The 14995-nt window shown below is 34.9% G+C and overlaps 1 protein-coding gene across 1 annotated transcript in view; it reads right to left on the reverse strand.

Moving 5' to 3' along the window:
• Positions 1–1121: 1121 nt before the first annotated feature.
• stat4 (signal transducer and activator of transcription 4) overlaps positions 1122–14995 on the reverse strand; it is a 28099-nt gene continuing 14225 nt past the window's right edge. Inside the window, exons 9-24 of the mRNA XM_030125605.1 lie at positions 12111–12269; positions 10955–11047; positions 8719–8778; positions 8585–8605; positions 8125–8218; positions 7948–7992; positions 7285–7368; positions 7099–7197; positions 6617–6752; positions 6245–6297; positions 5816–5910; positions 5300–5436; positions 4346–4537; positions 4214–4259; positions 3436–3544; positions 1122–2653 (exon numbers count right to left, since the gene is read on the reverse strand). Coding sequence (XP_029981465.1) covers positions 2630–2653; positions 3436–3544; positions 4214–4259; positions 4346–4537; positions 5300–5436; positions 5816–5910; positions 6245–6297; positions 6617–6752; positions 7099–7197; positions 7285–7368; positions 7948–7992; positions 8125–8218; positions 8585–8605; positions 8719–8778; positions 10955–11047; positions 12111–12269 — 1447 coding nt within the window. The 3' untranslated portion in view covers positions 1122–2629. The remainder of the gene's footprint in view (positions 2654–3435; positions 3545–4213; positions 4260–4345; positions 4538–5299; positions 5437–5815; positions 5911–6244; positions 6298–6616; positions 6753–7098; positions 7198–7284; positions 7369–7947; positions 7993–8124; positions 8219–8584; positions 8606–8718; positions 8779–10954; positions 11048–12110; positions 12270–14995) is intronic.

The raw sequence follows: 14995 nt of genomic DNA on the forward strand, positions 1-14995 counted from the left end.
TTTTACACGAGTTAAAATTCACTGTTTTATTTAAGTATTATAAATAGTTACACTTACACCAACATTTTAATATTAACTGTTGACACTTCCCCCACCTGATGAAACAACAAAAGAAACACAAATCACAACAAATTTTTTTTTTTTGTTGTTGTTGTTGTTGTTGTTGTTGTTGTTTTTTTCACTTTCACTAACAGAACCAAGTACTTGCAACAGTAAATACTATATTTGTGTGTTTTTCATTTTCAAGCACTCAATTTTGACAAAGGAAAATAACTTATGTCAGCCTCGGTGTTCGTCGGCGTTGGCAGGAAAAGACGAGCTCATCTTGGACAGGTAGAGTTCGACATAACACCAGGTTTACGGCACCTTGTTCCAACGTCGGTACTCTAAATAAATGAATAAGTGAATGAATGAATGAATGAATGAATGAATGAATAGATGGATGGATGAATGGATAAATAAATAAATATCCTAAATAAATAAATAGTTCCTATCTATGCAGTACTGGTTTCTCAGCAGTGTCGTAAAGATCTTTTAAATGTAGCTCTTGATCCTACACAAACTGCAGACAGGCAACCTGAGTACAAATTACATGAATTCCCGGTACCCCCCAAAGTTACAAAAAAAAAAAAAAAAAAGAAAAAGAAAAAAGAAAAAGAAAAAAAAGGGAAAAAAAAGAAAAGGAAAAAAGCAAACAAACAACCAAAAACAAAACAAAAAAAAAAAAAAAAAACACACACACTTTAACCCTTTCATGGTCACTCCAGTTATTCTACATCTCTTCTCTATATTCATAGATTTTGTTGTTTTAGTTCCATGTCAGTCAACACAGTGGATACTTTTGCACCATCCCATAATAATACACTGACATTCATACCATTACTGTAACTTTGCTGTTCTTGATAAACCTGATCTGCACTAACATGTTTGAGTGTAAATCAATTGCTAGTAAAAACTGGGAATATGATAAAATGTGAGAAAACATCAGATTAGCTGCGTTAAAAATGTTTTGATTTGATAGTTTTCACACAGTATATCACTTTCTGATATTGTATTCTTTGCTTCAAAAATTAAACACACGGTGTCCAGCAGACCGGACATTTTTTTAACTCCATGAAAAATTATGAAGGTAGATTTGTTTCTTTATTGCTTTAACCAAAAAAAAAAAATTTCAAATAAAAAAATAAAAATTCAATTAAAAAAACAATTCACTTCAAGAAAAAAAAACATTGACATTAACAATTGGATAAAACAGCAGATTCCAGTATTCCCAAATTCAATATCAACCAGTGATATAACATTTAGTATGATTCTCCATAACAAAAACAACCAATTCTGCTGCAATGTGATTTTGTGTCTTGCCAAATTTTGTATTCACAAAAATAGAATTATGAAGTCATCCCCAAAGTTTATTGTTTTTATAAACAAATTCAACCTATACTCCAAGTCCCTGAAATTAATTGAAGACCTCAAAGCTACAAAATTATACGAAATGAACAAATTTTCCCCTTGTGCAATGGTTTGCATTTTTTTTTTATTGTTATGAACCTTTTGTTATTCCAAGACTCCTTTTCCTGGTTGGTATTTTAATTTAATATTTGTCAGTTGTTATTGATATTCTGTTCCCTTAAGAACAGATGCCACACTGACACACGGAATGTGAAACTGCCATGGTTATGTACAAAATTTAAAAAAAAAAGAAAAAAAAAAAGAAAAAAACCAACATCTTAGGCACCAGAAGTAAAAAATAAAACAGTCATGAGAGACAGTATAAGATGTAAACGTCTTCTTCAGTCTGCATCATATTTTCATTCATTCTATTTTATTTAAAGTCATTAATTTAAGACAATAACCCTGTTCTGTCATGAAGATGATGTGAGCAATGATAACTAGTAGTCCTCTAACTTTTTCTGGGTTCATATTTCTGTTCATATCAACAGTGGCTGCATTTCAATTGTGCATGTTAAATGTTGGCCCTCTATATGCAAATATGCACCTATAAACCGTATCATCAAATAACTTTTGACATCTACAGATTGGTTTATTTCCATTTGAACAAGTAATGACAAAAAAAAAAAAAAAAAACAGTCACTAAACTCTGACGATCACGTGACTCCCAGAAACTGCAGCTGATAGAGGTTATGAATCATCAGGGTATAAGCATTTAACTGCCTCGTTCTCTGTGAATCACGTGATTCTCGGCAAGTTATGACCATTTGTCAAGGAGGAAATAAGCAGTGAGCTGCAGGTATTCAACTTCCGATCTGTTTTCAAAATAAAAGACTAAAAGACATCTATTGAACAGAAAGTGGAACAGAACTTAGAATACGTGAAACAGATTTATCACACACATCAGCAGACATTCATGTTGTCAAAATAGCAAAGGCAATGTTAAAAGGGCTGCAGAACTCACATTCTTAATATTTTATGTACAATATAGGTATAGTTGACTCAATTCATAACACAGACACACATACACACAGACACACACACACACACACACACACACACACACACACACACACACACACATATATAAAATGAATCCAATCCTTAAACAGAGGTGACTTTGTATCTTGATCATGAGGACGTAGACACTGATTGGTGGCTGGTTTCAGACTATGTTGCTTTACTCTGAATATGGAGAACTCATCTGGAAAACAAAATATTGAGATTAGAATCTGTTTCCTAATAAACCAAATATTTGCTGTATAAAGAGCTTGGAAAATGAGTAAGAAGGAAATAATTTGTGCACCAAAATAATGAATAGGATGGTTAACAGATTAATACAAACTTATTTTTGCATACAGGGACAAGTTTCAATCACACTAACCCTACAATTATTATAAATATCTTCAAATACCAAGTTCCACTTTACTTACTTTAAAGGTGTGTTATTGTTACATTGGTGTGTGCTTTTGTGTTTAGTTGAAGTTTGTGTTAGAGCCTGAATGTTAGCTTAATTAATTTCTAAGCCTATGACTGTCTCAGTTGTCTGCATCCATGAAAACTGTGACGATATACTGATTCGTGTGTAAAAAATTACAGCCAGATTTTCCATAAGCTAAGGTCAACAAATGTCCACATCCTAGCATAAAACAGACTTCAACACAAATTAGACATAAGATGAAGCATGAACAAAATGTTAAGTTAAATGTTAAGCAAAAGATGCCATCAAACTGCAGAGACACCTACTGTTAGCATTGTAACAGTATGCTGCCCTGTCTCAATATCATTTAGTACTAAATGTAGAGTGGTTTATTTTTTAGTGAGTACAACCCATGGTGCAGTAATCTACAGGGCCCTTCCAATTACTCTAAGTATGTATCAGTTAATTGTTATTTTAGAGCTAGGAAAGAAATATTGCCATTCTTATCCTTTCATACAAAGGTAATCCAATGTGAGTCCACCAAATAGCAGTGTCTGCACACTTACGGTGTCAATGTCAAAGGTGCACAGGTGCTCATTGAGCATATCAAACTCTCCAGGTGTCATCGGGGGCTCAGGAGACTGAGAAGGAGGTGGTGTAGTGATCACATTAGAGCTGTGATAGCAAACAGAAAGACAAATGAAAAAAGAGTCTTTGATCACCTTTAGGATATCATATTCCAGAGTATCGGCTGGTCCTTAGTAGTCGATTTCAGGCTCAGAGTGTGTTCATTTTAATAATCAATTCTGGGTGTTTATCAATATCAAGTTCAAATTAGGTCTTGCAAACTTGGCAAATATGGTCTTGGTAAGAACAGCCCCAGGGAACAGATTTCTTAAGAAGTCTCTCTGTAATTGGAAAGGTTGGTGCTTGTGAACTTTCCTCCCTGGCTCTGCTGTACTTCACCACATCCCTAACATATTCATACAATCCACCACAATATGTCCCAGAACTTTGGGATATGATGATTTGTAGAAAAGTATCTCCTGTGACCTTGACCTTCGACTTTCTAGGCTTAAACCTTTTTGGCATGAGATCTTGACACCGCATATTAATATGAATACAATTTAGAATCAAATTGATGACTTTCAACCAATATATGATTTTTATCATTCGTTCATCTTAACAGTTGAGGATTTTTCTTTTTTTTTTTTTTTTTAACCAAAAACACCTACAATTAAAATATCTGTAGTCAATGTCCTTAAGAACTCCCAAATTTTGTCTACTTTATTACAATGCAAATTCCTGTTTGTGGCATAGAGATATTTAACCTTGATAACTCACCGCATTTCAGAGATGGGGATGAGGGTAGATGGTATGTATGGATGAACTGGAAACACAACAGAAAGGACAGTTACTTACACTGCCTACAATAAAGTGAACTAAGCATTAAGTCAAACACTTTCAGCCTCTTGCCTTTGCTGCGCTGGCTGTTGTAAAGTCGTCCAAAGGCCTCATCTTTGGGGATGTCAGGATAGAGGAACTTGAGTGGGTTCTCTGGCACAACCCCATCTGAGATAACTTTGTAGTTTCGTATGATGTCGGCAAATGGAAGAGCACTAAGCCTGTTCTTAGTGTATGGCTCTACAGAGTTCAACTTCACATCTCCTGTAGGAAAAAATCATCATTAGCTGGGCATAAGGCACCACAAATACAGTATATGTGCAATTTATTAACAGAGTCTCAACAGTTTTTTACGCAAAAGTCCTCTCCAGTGAGACTTCTTGATAATTATACGGGTTTTGAGTATCAAACAATCAATCTTAGACACTTCAGCTTCTAAGCTAATGATTTTTTGCTGCCTACAGTCATGAAAAGAGCCTGTGCATTCATTTGTAAACTGAGAATTTGGGTTGATGTTCCCACAAAAATTCAATTCCCAGGTTCTTCAGCACTTCTCTTCTGTTCCTATGCATAGAAAACAGTGTGCAACACTAAATAGTCTACTAGAGCCTTTATAATGTGCCATTGCATACAATACCTTAGTCTGTTTTTTAAATAATTTTGTTAAGCTGTTATGTAAGGGGAATAACAACTTTAGTCATTATGTTATACATCAGGGGTGTCAAACATACTGCCCATGGGTCAAAACCAGCCTTCCAAAGGGTCCAATCTGGCCCATGGGATGAATTTGTGAAATGCAAAAGTTACATTGAAAATATTAACAATCAAGGGTGTCAAAATCATTTTAGTTCAGGGGCCACATAGAGCCCAGTTACAGCCCAGTCAAGTGTGTCAGACCAGTAAAATACTATCATAATAATTAATAAGTAGTGATAAGATAAAATACATACATTATGTTGTAAGGTTTTAGGATCAGACAAGACATTGTAAAGCAAAGCAAAAAAAAAAAATCAAAACAAAGTTCACCATTGTCACTGTGCTCCACCCAAGTGAAAGTGATTCCTCCCAGGTGGCTCTCACTGAAGCGTAAAAGGAAAGTACCCGGGTCTCTGTCCTTTAGCAGAGTGCGCTCCATCTCTTTGCTCACGAAGCCCATAATATAGCTGCAGGAAAAAAAAGAATTAAGGAGAAAAAAGGTGGTGATGAACTAAATGATGAACTAAATGAGTTGACTGATACATTCCACATTTATCTAGCTCAACCTAACACATGCTTTTGTAAAGATCTGCTGGAGGTGTGGTTCATTCCCTGGCTGGATATATGTGCATTTATTCCTGTGTTACATTTATGTTTCAATGTGTTTTGAGCTCTGAAAGTTGAAGGTTGTAAATGTCACTAGGATTAATTAAGAGCCAATATTGGCATGTTAGACCTGCAAAACTTGCTGTTATGGCACAGGTAATATATAATTAATTAAACAAACGAACAGCTATTTCCCTGAGGAGATCAAGATGTGACCCAACAAATGAACCAATGACTTACTTTTCATTCCATACTGGCAGCAAGTGTTTCTTGATGAGCTCCAGGATGGAATCCAACCACATCCAGAAACTAAAGGGCTTTCCTGGGATGTTCTCCTAGAAGGATGAATTTAGTTATAACTTTTTAGGTGCAATACAATGTGAGACAAAACTATGCAGCCACTAGATGGCACTCTCATAACACTAGCTCAGGGGTGTCAAACTCAGATGTTCAAGGGCCGGTATCCTGCATGTTTTAGATGTTTCCCTCTTCCAACACACCTGATTCAAATGATAAGCCTATCATCCAACTCTGCAGAAGCCTGATAACGACCGTCAGGTGTGCTGGAAGAGGGAAACATCTAAAACATGAAGGATACCGGCCCTCGAGGACCGGAGTTTGACACCTGTGCACTAGCTGAAGGAAAACTGATCATCATTCAACACTTGCCTTGGAGAACTTAGACCAAGACACCTGGTAGTCACTGCAAGAGGCATGCGGACCTGCAGACATACAGTACATAAAATGAGTAATGCTCAGAGGGTTTGGGTTAGGGTTACTGCTGTTAGTCGCCATCTCATAGAGGAAGATAACTTAATAAAGATTCCAAGTAAAACAGGTGAGACCAGAATGAGTCCTGGAGTAAAAGGCTTAGGATTTTTAGAAAGAAGTTTAATGTAAGTCCATGTGAGCCAGCGCTTTTTGGAGCCTACGTCTTTGCCCCTTGCTCCATATATATATATATAATTTACTTAAGACATAAATATGTAAAAAAAAAAAAAAACAAAAAAAAAAAAAAAAACTATTGTACAAGAAACATACCAAGAAGCTTTTCTCCCAACATTGTGAGCTGTTCCTTATTGAGGCCACGACCAGCCAAGGTAGAAAACTGCCAGCTAAGGACCTCAGAGAGTTGGCTCCAGTTAGCCCGAGGTGGATTTCCAAAGAACGCCAAGTTCTATGGGTGAAGAGGGTGGAGGAAGAAAAGAAGAAGAATTAATGGATTTATTAATGCCAAAACATTTACTCCATTTCCATGAATCTTTCACATTTTTCATCATGGTAGCTTCTACATATCTGCATTAGTATCATGACATACAGAGGCTTTCCAGAACAGGGAACTGAATAGGCCTGCTATTTTATGATACAATATCCATAAACATCAACTAATACCATGATAATACACAACCACTTTAACTTTCATAATGGCAGGATGTAGGACGCTATAAGACTGTAAGGTGAGCTTATTACCTGTAAGGTACTTTTAATGTAAAAAAGCTTTTCATTACAGTTTGTTATCTTACCCTGGGCTCATCAGTCAGAAGGTTGTACCACATGACAGAAGCCCATCCTCCAGGCAGCTGGCTCACATTAGAAATGACGACCAACGGTAAAGAACATGTCTGGAAAAAGTCCACATTCACAGTAAGAGAGAGCACAGATTAATACCAGCACCAAAACATTAAATAAAAGTGTGTGCTCCTGCTAACCTCCAGATCAATGGTGAGGCCCTGAACCGTGAAGCAAGCTTCAAAACTGAGAGAGTGCAGTTCTTCAGTCACAGAGAGCAGGCCCTAGAAGGTATAAAAGCAAACATGCCTTTTAGAGATTATTCATACTTTATATTGAAAGATCGATGATAATAATGCCATCATTTGAACAACATTTCCTTACAGCAAACTTTGTAGATTGTCATAGCAAGAAAAGCACAGGTACATCTAATATTTTCAGTAATGATTGTGTTTTATTTAGGTGTCATATAATGAATTTGACTGCAGCCCTGGAACTAAAACATTTTAAGGTTCAATAAATCCGATTCGGACATGCATGTGTGCTCATGTGAAATTCATGTTAAAGACTGTTTGGTGCTGTGAGCTAATCATAAACATTAACACTCAGAGCTCCAATTTTCTTGATTTCTACATACTTTCTTAAATTCACCTTATTAATGTACTTGCAAATATCAAAATGCCCAAGTATTTTATATCAAAATGTCAAGAGTAATCTTAGTTTTATGTATACTGAGGCCTGTTTTTGCCCCAAATGCTGTAAGTTTGAAGCAAGATTTTTCAAAACACACCTTCAGTCAAGTGGATGAATTGTTTAGGTGCTTGAAATCCATTTACCAAAGTCTTAGTTTCATTGTAATTTACCTCATTTCCCTTTGCTCCGTTGATGTATTTCTTCTCCTTCAGCTGCTGTAAAACACACACTCAGTGTCAGTTGGTTTAAAACGAAACAAGCAAAAAAACCAAAAACATTAAATCACCTTAACTGATAGAATAACATTTAAGTAAAGTTGTATAAAATCAGACAGGTAAATGACTTACCAGATGTCTGAACTCCACTGAAAGGCAGCCGTTGGTATAGTCCTCTATGTCCATAACTTTAGTGTTGTTTGTGAGGATGAAAAACTGACGACTTCTGTAGAGAAAAAAAGAAGAAGAAAAAACACTCCACAAAGCTGCCAAAGATAGAATCAGCACCAATAATATGCATTAGAGAAAGTCACAGGAGGAGGGTCAGCCTTCTATGCTTGTTTGTTTCAATGCTAGAAAATGACAGCATTGAAGGATAGTACAAAAACAGCAACCTAGAGTTAAAGACAACTTTGACTGTAGAGAAAAATACCTTACTTTAAATATAAATCTATTTATCTGAAGTCTAAAGTTTAAGTTGGTGTTGTAGTTTATTTTATTTTAGTGTAGTATTGTTCCAATTAACACATCTCTTATTGTTGCCAAAATTAAATGCTGCAAAACATCCTGTATTGTGATTGTTTATACTCACACTCTGCCGGGGGGGAGGTCTCTAAAGAAATACACATACATATTAAAAAAGATTAGTGTTCTGATGTAAGTGCAGAAAGATACAGTACATAACTGACACTGTGCAGCAAGCGAACACGTTCAAAAAAGGCTTACTTGTCAAATGTTGTTTTAACTTTCAGCTGATAATCCACTTCTGGAAGTTTAACCAGGAGTCTGGAAAATAAAGATTAAATCCTCCATCAACGTTGTACAACTACTGTTATTTTCATCAACTGACGTCAGATGAAAACAATTAAAAGGCATATATGTGTAGGTATATATGTGTGTGCACAACTGTGTACTGTAAGACTTTGCAAAATCTAAGTTTAATCAGGCCACTAATGAGATGGTTGCATTTGTGCCAGTTAAAACCTTATTTATTTTAGGTTCTGATATTTAACAGTGCTGTGCTTTGCTTGCTTATGAGTCTGACTGTTTTTCTAAACTGTCTATGTCTTTTTTTAATTTTAAGGTTTTTCACCCATGCTTTTTGTGGAATAAAGAGAGCATTAAGTGCACTGAGTGAAGTCCTCTGTCTGGTTTGTGGAGTCCCTTCTCTTTCAAGTATGGGAAAGCTTGTACCTCAACAACTGGGTGATTCTCCGAATTTTGTGCCTTTAGTGTCCCACAGGTTTACCTTAAATATTTTCACATACAGTAAACCACAAAATGCATTTTTAAGTCAGAAATGGAAAGGCCCATGTGTCTTTAACTATAACACACAAACATACTGTTTATACATGTTTTATTTTATTTTTTTTAATGGATTGCTGAAAGTGTAGAGGTCAGGCAAATATGCATGTCCCAAGCGACTAAAATTATATTTTTATTGGATTTAAAACCAAGAATAAACAGTTGTACGCCAACGTTTTTTATAGTGATGAAATGACCTGATTTTTTACTTTAACCTACATAAAAGAAATCTGAGAAAAACACACAATTTACTAATAAAATATCACTATTAAATTGTGTCCCTCAGTTTCGCTCAACCCCGTAACAGAACACCAATTCCCCCGTTTTTAAACATAATGGTTCAGTCCAACTTCCTCAGCACCTAGGAAGTGACATCACTCAAGTCTTCTACAATCAACACTGTAAAGAGAGGTAGGTGTTAACATGCTTTCTTTCCTATATTTCATTGTTTTTATTGTCAGACTGGCATTGTCAAGCTCACCCGTTCAACCCTGTTACGTGTATGAATGATATTTAATATTGTTTTGGAAAAATCAAATGATAATGTTGGTAAAATATATTACATTCTTGTTTTCCTCATGCCATGTGGTGTCCCAGCTAATGGAGATTTGTGGCTACTTTCAGCTAAAATCATCAACCCCGTAACAAAAAATGCTGTTACGGGATTGAATCATTGTTATGGAGTTGAAGGTTGGACTGTTCATACTCTATTATGTTATTTCATGTTCATTATTTTCAGATGTGGGAAAGTCCAATGCAGAAAGGCAAAGGGTGTACAGGGCGAGAATAAATTCAGATCCTGAGAAAAGGGAAGAATATCTCAGGAGGGAGCGTGCACGCTGGAAAAGTTTTATTAGTTCAAGATTTTAGAGAAGTTTACTGAAGTTTTTGTTTAGAGAATACAACAATGTATGTTTTTTTCATTCATTCATTAATTCATAATTCAATAAAGTTCATTTTAATTTGCTTAAATGTTGGATTTTATTCAACCCTGTTACAGTGCATTCAACCCTGTTACATTGTGCTCAACCCTGTTACTTGATACATTTTTATATTTTTTTTTATAATAACAACTAATAGAGGATAAATGTTTGTTAAAATGTTAACAGCACTTAGGGGACAAGTAGAAAATATATGGAAGCCTTATCTAATTTGAAGGTAAAAGTATTTTCTCATGATTTATGAAGACCAATTGTACATCAAATACCATATCGTAATATTCACTCAAATAAAAATTAGTTAGAATAAAATAAAATACACTTACAATGAGTTATTTTACACAAGGGACAGGTGTTCCCCAAGACACAGAGAGAATTAGTTTGAATATGTTTTAGGATAATATTCACACTAAAGTCAAAATGTCCTGTTACGGGGTTGATTTTAATACACCATATATGACAAACACAATCATAATATTGAATGACATTTAATGCCTAGGTGGGAAAACATGTTTTCACAGAGGTTCAAATAGTCCACCAAATGCAGTGTTCAAAAACATAGTCATTAATATTTTTTTTTCCAGCAACCATAGACCCCAAATGGCACCAAATTCAGAAAATCACCTAACTCTTGACATTATTTTATAGATGACTGGGTTTTAAACAAGAAACAAAAAGTAAAACTGAGCATAAAACCACAGGAGGGGATGCAGTAATACCTGACTTTGGTGGTGAATTGTACTCCGGTCTTGATGATGAGGGGTTTCTGTGGATGTGTGGGCATGCACGGCTGCTTCTCCACCACAAATGAACTGAGAACAAACCACAACTCATTTGATTAACATATCCCTTTCATCTCACACCATTAATGTAGCACTAGGCAAGTCTGTTTAATATTTCTGTTGTTACCAAGTTGTGTCTTACACATTACACATGTGTGTACAGATATTAAAAAGGTCATGCTACATTAGCTTGAAACTATGTTACCATTAAACTGAGTTATATTGGGGCAATTCAAGGATTTATTTAGGGCAATTAAAAATTTTTACATTTCCAGAAAGTCATCATGTTAACAGTTAACTTTCTCGGCAGTTAATCTGATTCAGGACAATAAAACATCACTTCATGAAACCTCATAAGTTACTCTCATGAAATAATGAGTTAATGTCCTAAAAAAAAACTTACTATCTCATAATGACTTAGTATCTTGAAAAAAGTTACTTCCTTAAAATAATCACTAATTATCTCAAACTAACGACTTATTATCTTAAAATAAAAACGTTTTATTGCATAATAATGACTTACCACCTCAAAATAACAACTTATTATCTGGAAATAGTGACTCTGCTCAAAATAATGACTTTGTACCTCAAAAATAATAACACAATGTCTTGAAACAAAGAAATCTCAAAATATTGACTCACATTATTTCATAATAATGACTTATTATGAGTTAGCATCTCAAAACTGTTTCTTTCTCCAAATAATGACTTTATCATTGTGATATATACAAGGGAGAGGCAAAAAGTTCTCAGACAAATGTAATAAAGAGTTTATTTATCAAAATAACAAAATCCTTTTTCTACATAAGCTCCATTAGAATCTATACACTTTTGCAATTGATGTTTCCATCAGTAGATTCCTTCTTTGTAGAATTCCTGGGGCTTTTTTTAACACAGTCTTTGTCTTTGACATTTGTCTGAGAACTTTTTGTCTCTCCCTAGTACTTCTCTGCTCATAATTCTGATGATAGAACCTAGAGAATGAAAAACACCGACACAAAAGTCAGACTGCCTTCATTGTGTATCAACCACATCCTGTTGGTTCTGTCTGACTTCTCTGCCTCATTTTTATGTTGCGTTGTGTTCAGAGTACCTCCTGATGAGGTGATAGATGAGGTATTTAACCCGCTCCTCCATCTGGGGTTTCTGCAGGGGGATTGGGTCACTCTCATAGGTGACCTTCAGAACCAGCTCACCCAGTTTGTCCAGCTGTCGCTTGATCTGGAACAGACTCTGGACCGTCAGGGTGAACCTGAGAGAGGCAAGGTAGAAAGGTGATGATGCAAACGGACAAGAAGACAAAATGGAAATGAAATGGGTTTTGCCATTATTGTAGTCTATTCATATAAGAAGCACTTATTCATGTAACTTAAATCAAATCAAATGTATTTATATAGTGTCACATCATAACAAAGGTTATCTCATGACACTTTACATTTAGAGCTGGTCTAAACCAGACTCTTTTTTTTTTTTTTTTTAACTACTGTAATTGTATACTGAACAAATGCCATGGAATCACTGAGACAACAGTGGTGGTGCAGTGGACAGCACTGTCACCTCACAGCAAGAAGGTCCTGAGTTCGATTCCATTATTTAATGCATTAGTAGGTTAATTGGTTAATCTAAATTGCCCGTAGGTGTGAATGTCAGAGTGATTGGTTGTTCATCTCTACATGTCCAGGTCATTATTGAAAATGAGAATCAGTTCTCAACTAACTTACTTGGTTAAATAAAAAAAAGATACAGTAATGTGTTTATCTCTCCATCCCATCCATCCATTGCTGTCTTTAAACATGTTTTGTCTTCTTACTTTGAGTGTTCATGTTATTTATGTACTTGTCACTGTTTATATTTCTTAAGTTTAAACTTGCATATAGTTGGTAATCAACTCACACTCTACATACTTACTACTGATGGCCAATTTTTCACAGTTATACTTTCCCAGTGTTATTAACATTAATATACAGTACTGGACAAAAGTGTTAGGTACGATTTTGCATGTGTCATTATTTATAACAAGAGATATGAAGGATATTTTCTTTTCTCTGTCCAGATGATCCCATACAGCTTCTACAATACTGATATTTTTTCTGAAATGCATTTTTGTTTTAAATACTGTTTATAAATTTGTTCCATATTACAGTTGTTCATACATTACTACACAGACTGAGAAACATATAGGTGGTCATGCATCTCAGAAAAAAATATGAATGTTGTAGAAGCTACATGGGATCATCTGGTATAATGTGGACAGAGAAAAGGACATTCTGAAGGTATGAATATATAACACAAGATTATTTAAGAAAACATCCAGTCAAACCAAGAGAGTTGAAAATTTGCTAAATCCAAATGGAGGTCACACTACATACTGACATTACCTACACAAGATGTTTAGCCCTGATTTTTTTTCTCTTTTTTGTGCATCTGTTTCAATACTGTGCACATACTTCCTGCATATCTCTTGTAAGAAACAGAGACATGGGCCCATTGCTACCCTGCAAAAATAACAAAGCTAAGGGATGCATAAGACTTTTGCACAGTGCTGTAAATGTGTGTGTCCTTTTTTGATTTTTGTTTCTGTTACTTTTTGTTTGAGTATTCCCTTCAAAGAATGGATAGTCCATCTTCAGTGGTTTATCCTAATTTATCAAATAAATACAATAAGAAAAGTCATCATAACATATAACTTGTTAACAAGATATTGACATATAACATTTACTTGTACTTCTTAATGACAGCAATGGAAGAAAAGTTGCTATAGCACAGATAAAGACTCCATAAAAGAAAACAGAAACAGTCATTTGATTACCATTAAGATTATCATCATTAGATAAACTGTTTTCCATGCATAATAATGAAATTATGAATTATGCCTTAAAATCATATTAATTTCCAAAAAGCCACTTCATTGTGATCAGTTTTTTTGCAAATTCTTTTTAAATATTGGTTCTGATTATTAGTGGAATTACCGTGTTTGTGTCATTAATCCAGTAAATGTCAAGAACAGTAAACTCTCACACTCATAACACAAATGTACATAAAGTTGCTATAAACATTTAAAGGGCAGTCCCCTGCTGATTTTTATCCGTTTAGTTCACTGTGATCATGATGATGTGTACAATACTCCAAATGATTTGTAACAGTTCTGAAGGAATAACTCTGATGATGTCATCAATTTTACTTCATTTTTTTCAAAGGTACACTGTCTATTAAATCAAACTCTGGTTTTATTATACCCCTGGTTATTATCCTTTTTATGATTTCATTTTTAGTATGAGTCAGTACAATTCCCATTTCCAGCTGAGTTAGGACAGTCTCTGAAATACTACCCTTACAACCTTGACTGAACTGGAAAGAAAGGATTTCCTGCTGAAATAACCACAGGCTTCAGAGAAAAGATGTCAACTTGATGGCAGCATATGTTGCTCTAAAACTCTTACAACTTCACACTGATGGTCCCTTCACACATATGAAGGTCAGCCATGTGGACACAGATGCAGCCCAGGCCAGACCAGAAAATCCACCGAGGGCCACTATAGAAACATAGTGGACTCATCTTTATGAGTATTACACTGCATTTCTGTAATTAAACGCCCGTAAGTCTAAAACACAGGGCCTTTCAATCAGTGCTTCCTCTTGCTTTACCAGTAACCGCTGAAGTTCACACTGGGGATCAATAAAGTTCATTCGTAGCTGTGCAATGTTGTTTATTGTATCCTGTGTGCAATGTTTGTTTGTTGTTGTTGTCAATTTATTTTTCTTATTGCTTAGTATTATTATTATGGTTATTATTATTATTATTATTATTATTATTATAACTATTACTTATACACTCATATTACTTACATAACATTGTTACAACTACTATTACTAGAATCACTTTATTATAACTTTTTTCCTGTGATTATTAATAAATAAAAAAATAAATAAGTGTGTGTGTGTGTGTGTGTGTGTGTGTGTGTGTGTGTGTGTGTGTGT

This window comes from Sphaeramia orbicularis, chromosome 21 (genome assembly GCF_902148855.1).
Source record: "Sphaeramia orbicularis chromosome 21, fSphaOr1.1, whole genome shotgun sequence".
Classification (NCBI taxonomy): Eukaryota; Metazoa; Chordata; class Actinopteri; order Kurtiformes; family Apogonidae; genus Sphaeramia; species Sphaeramia orbicularis.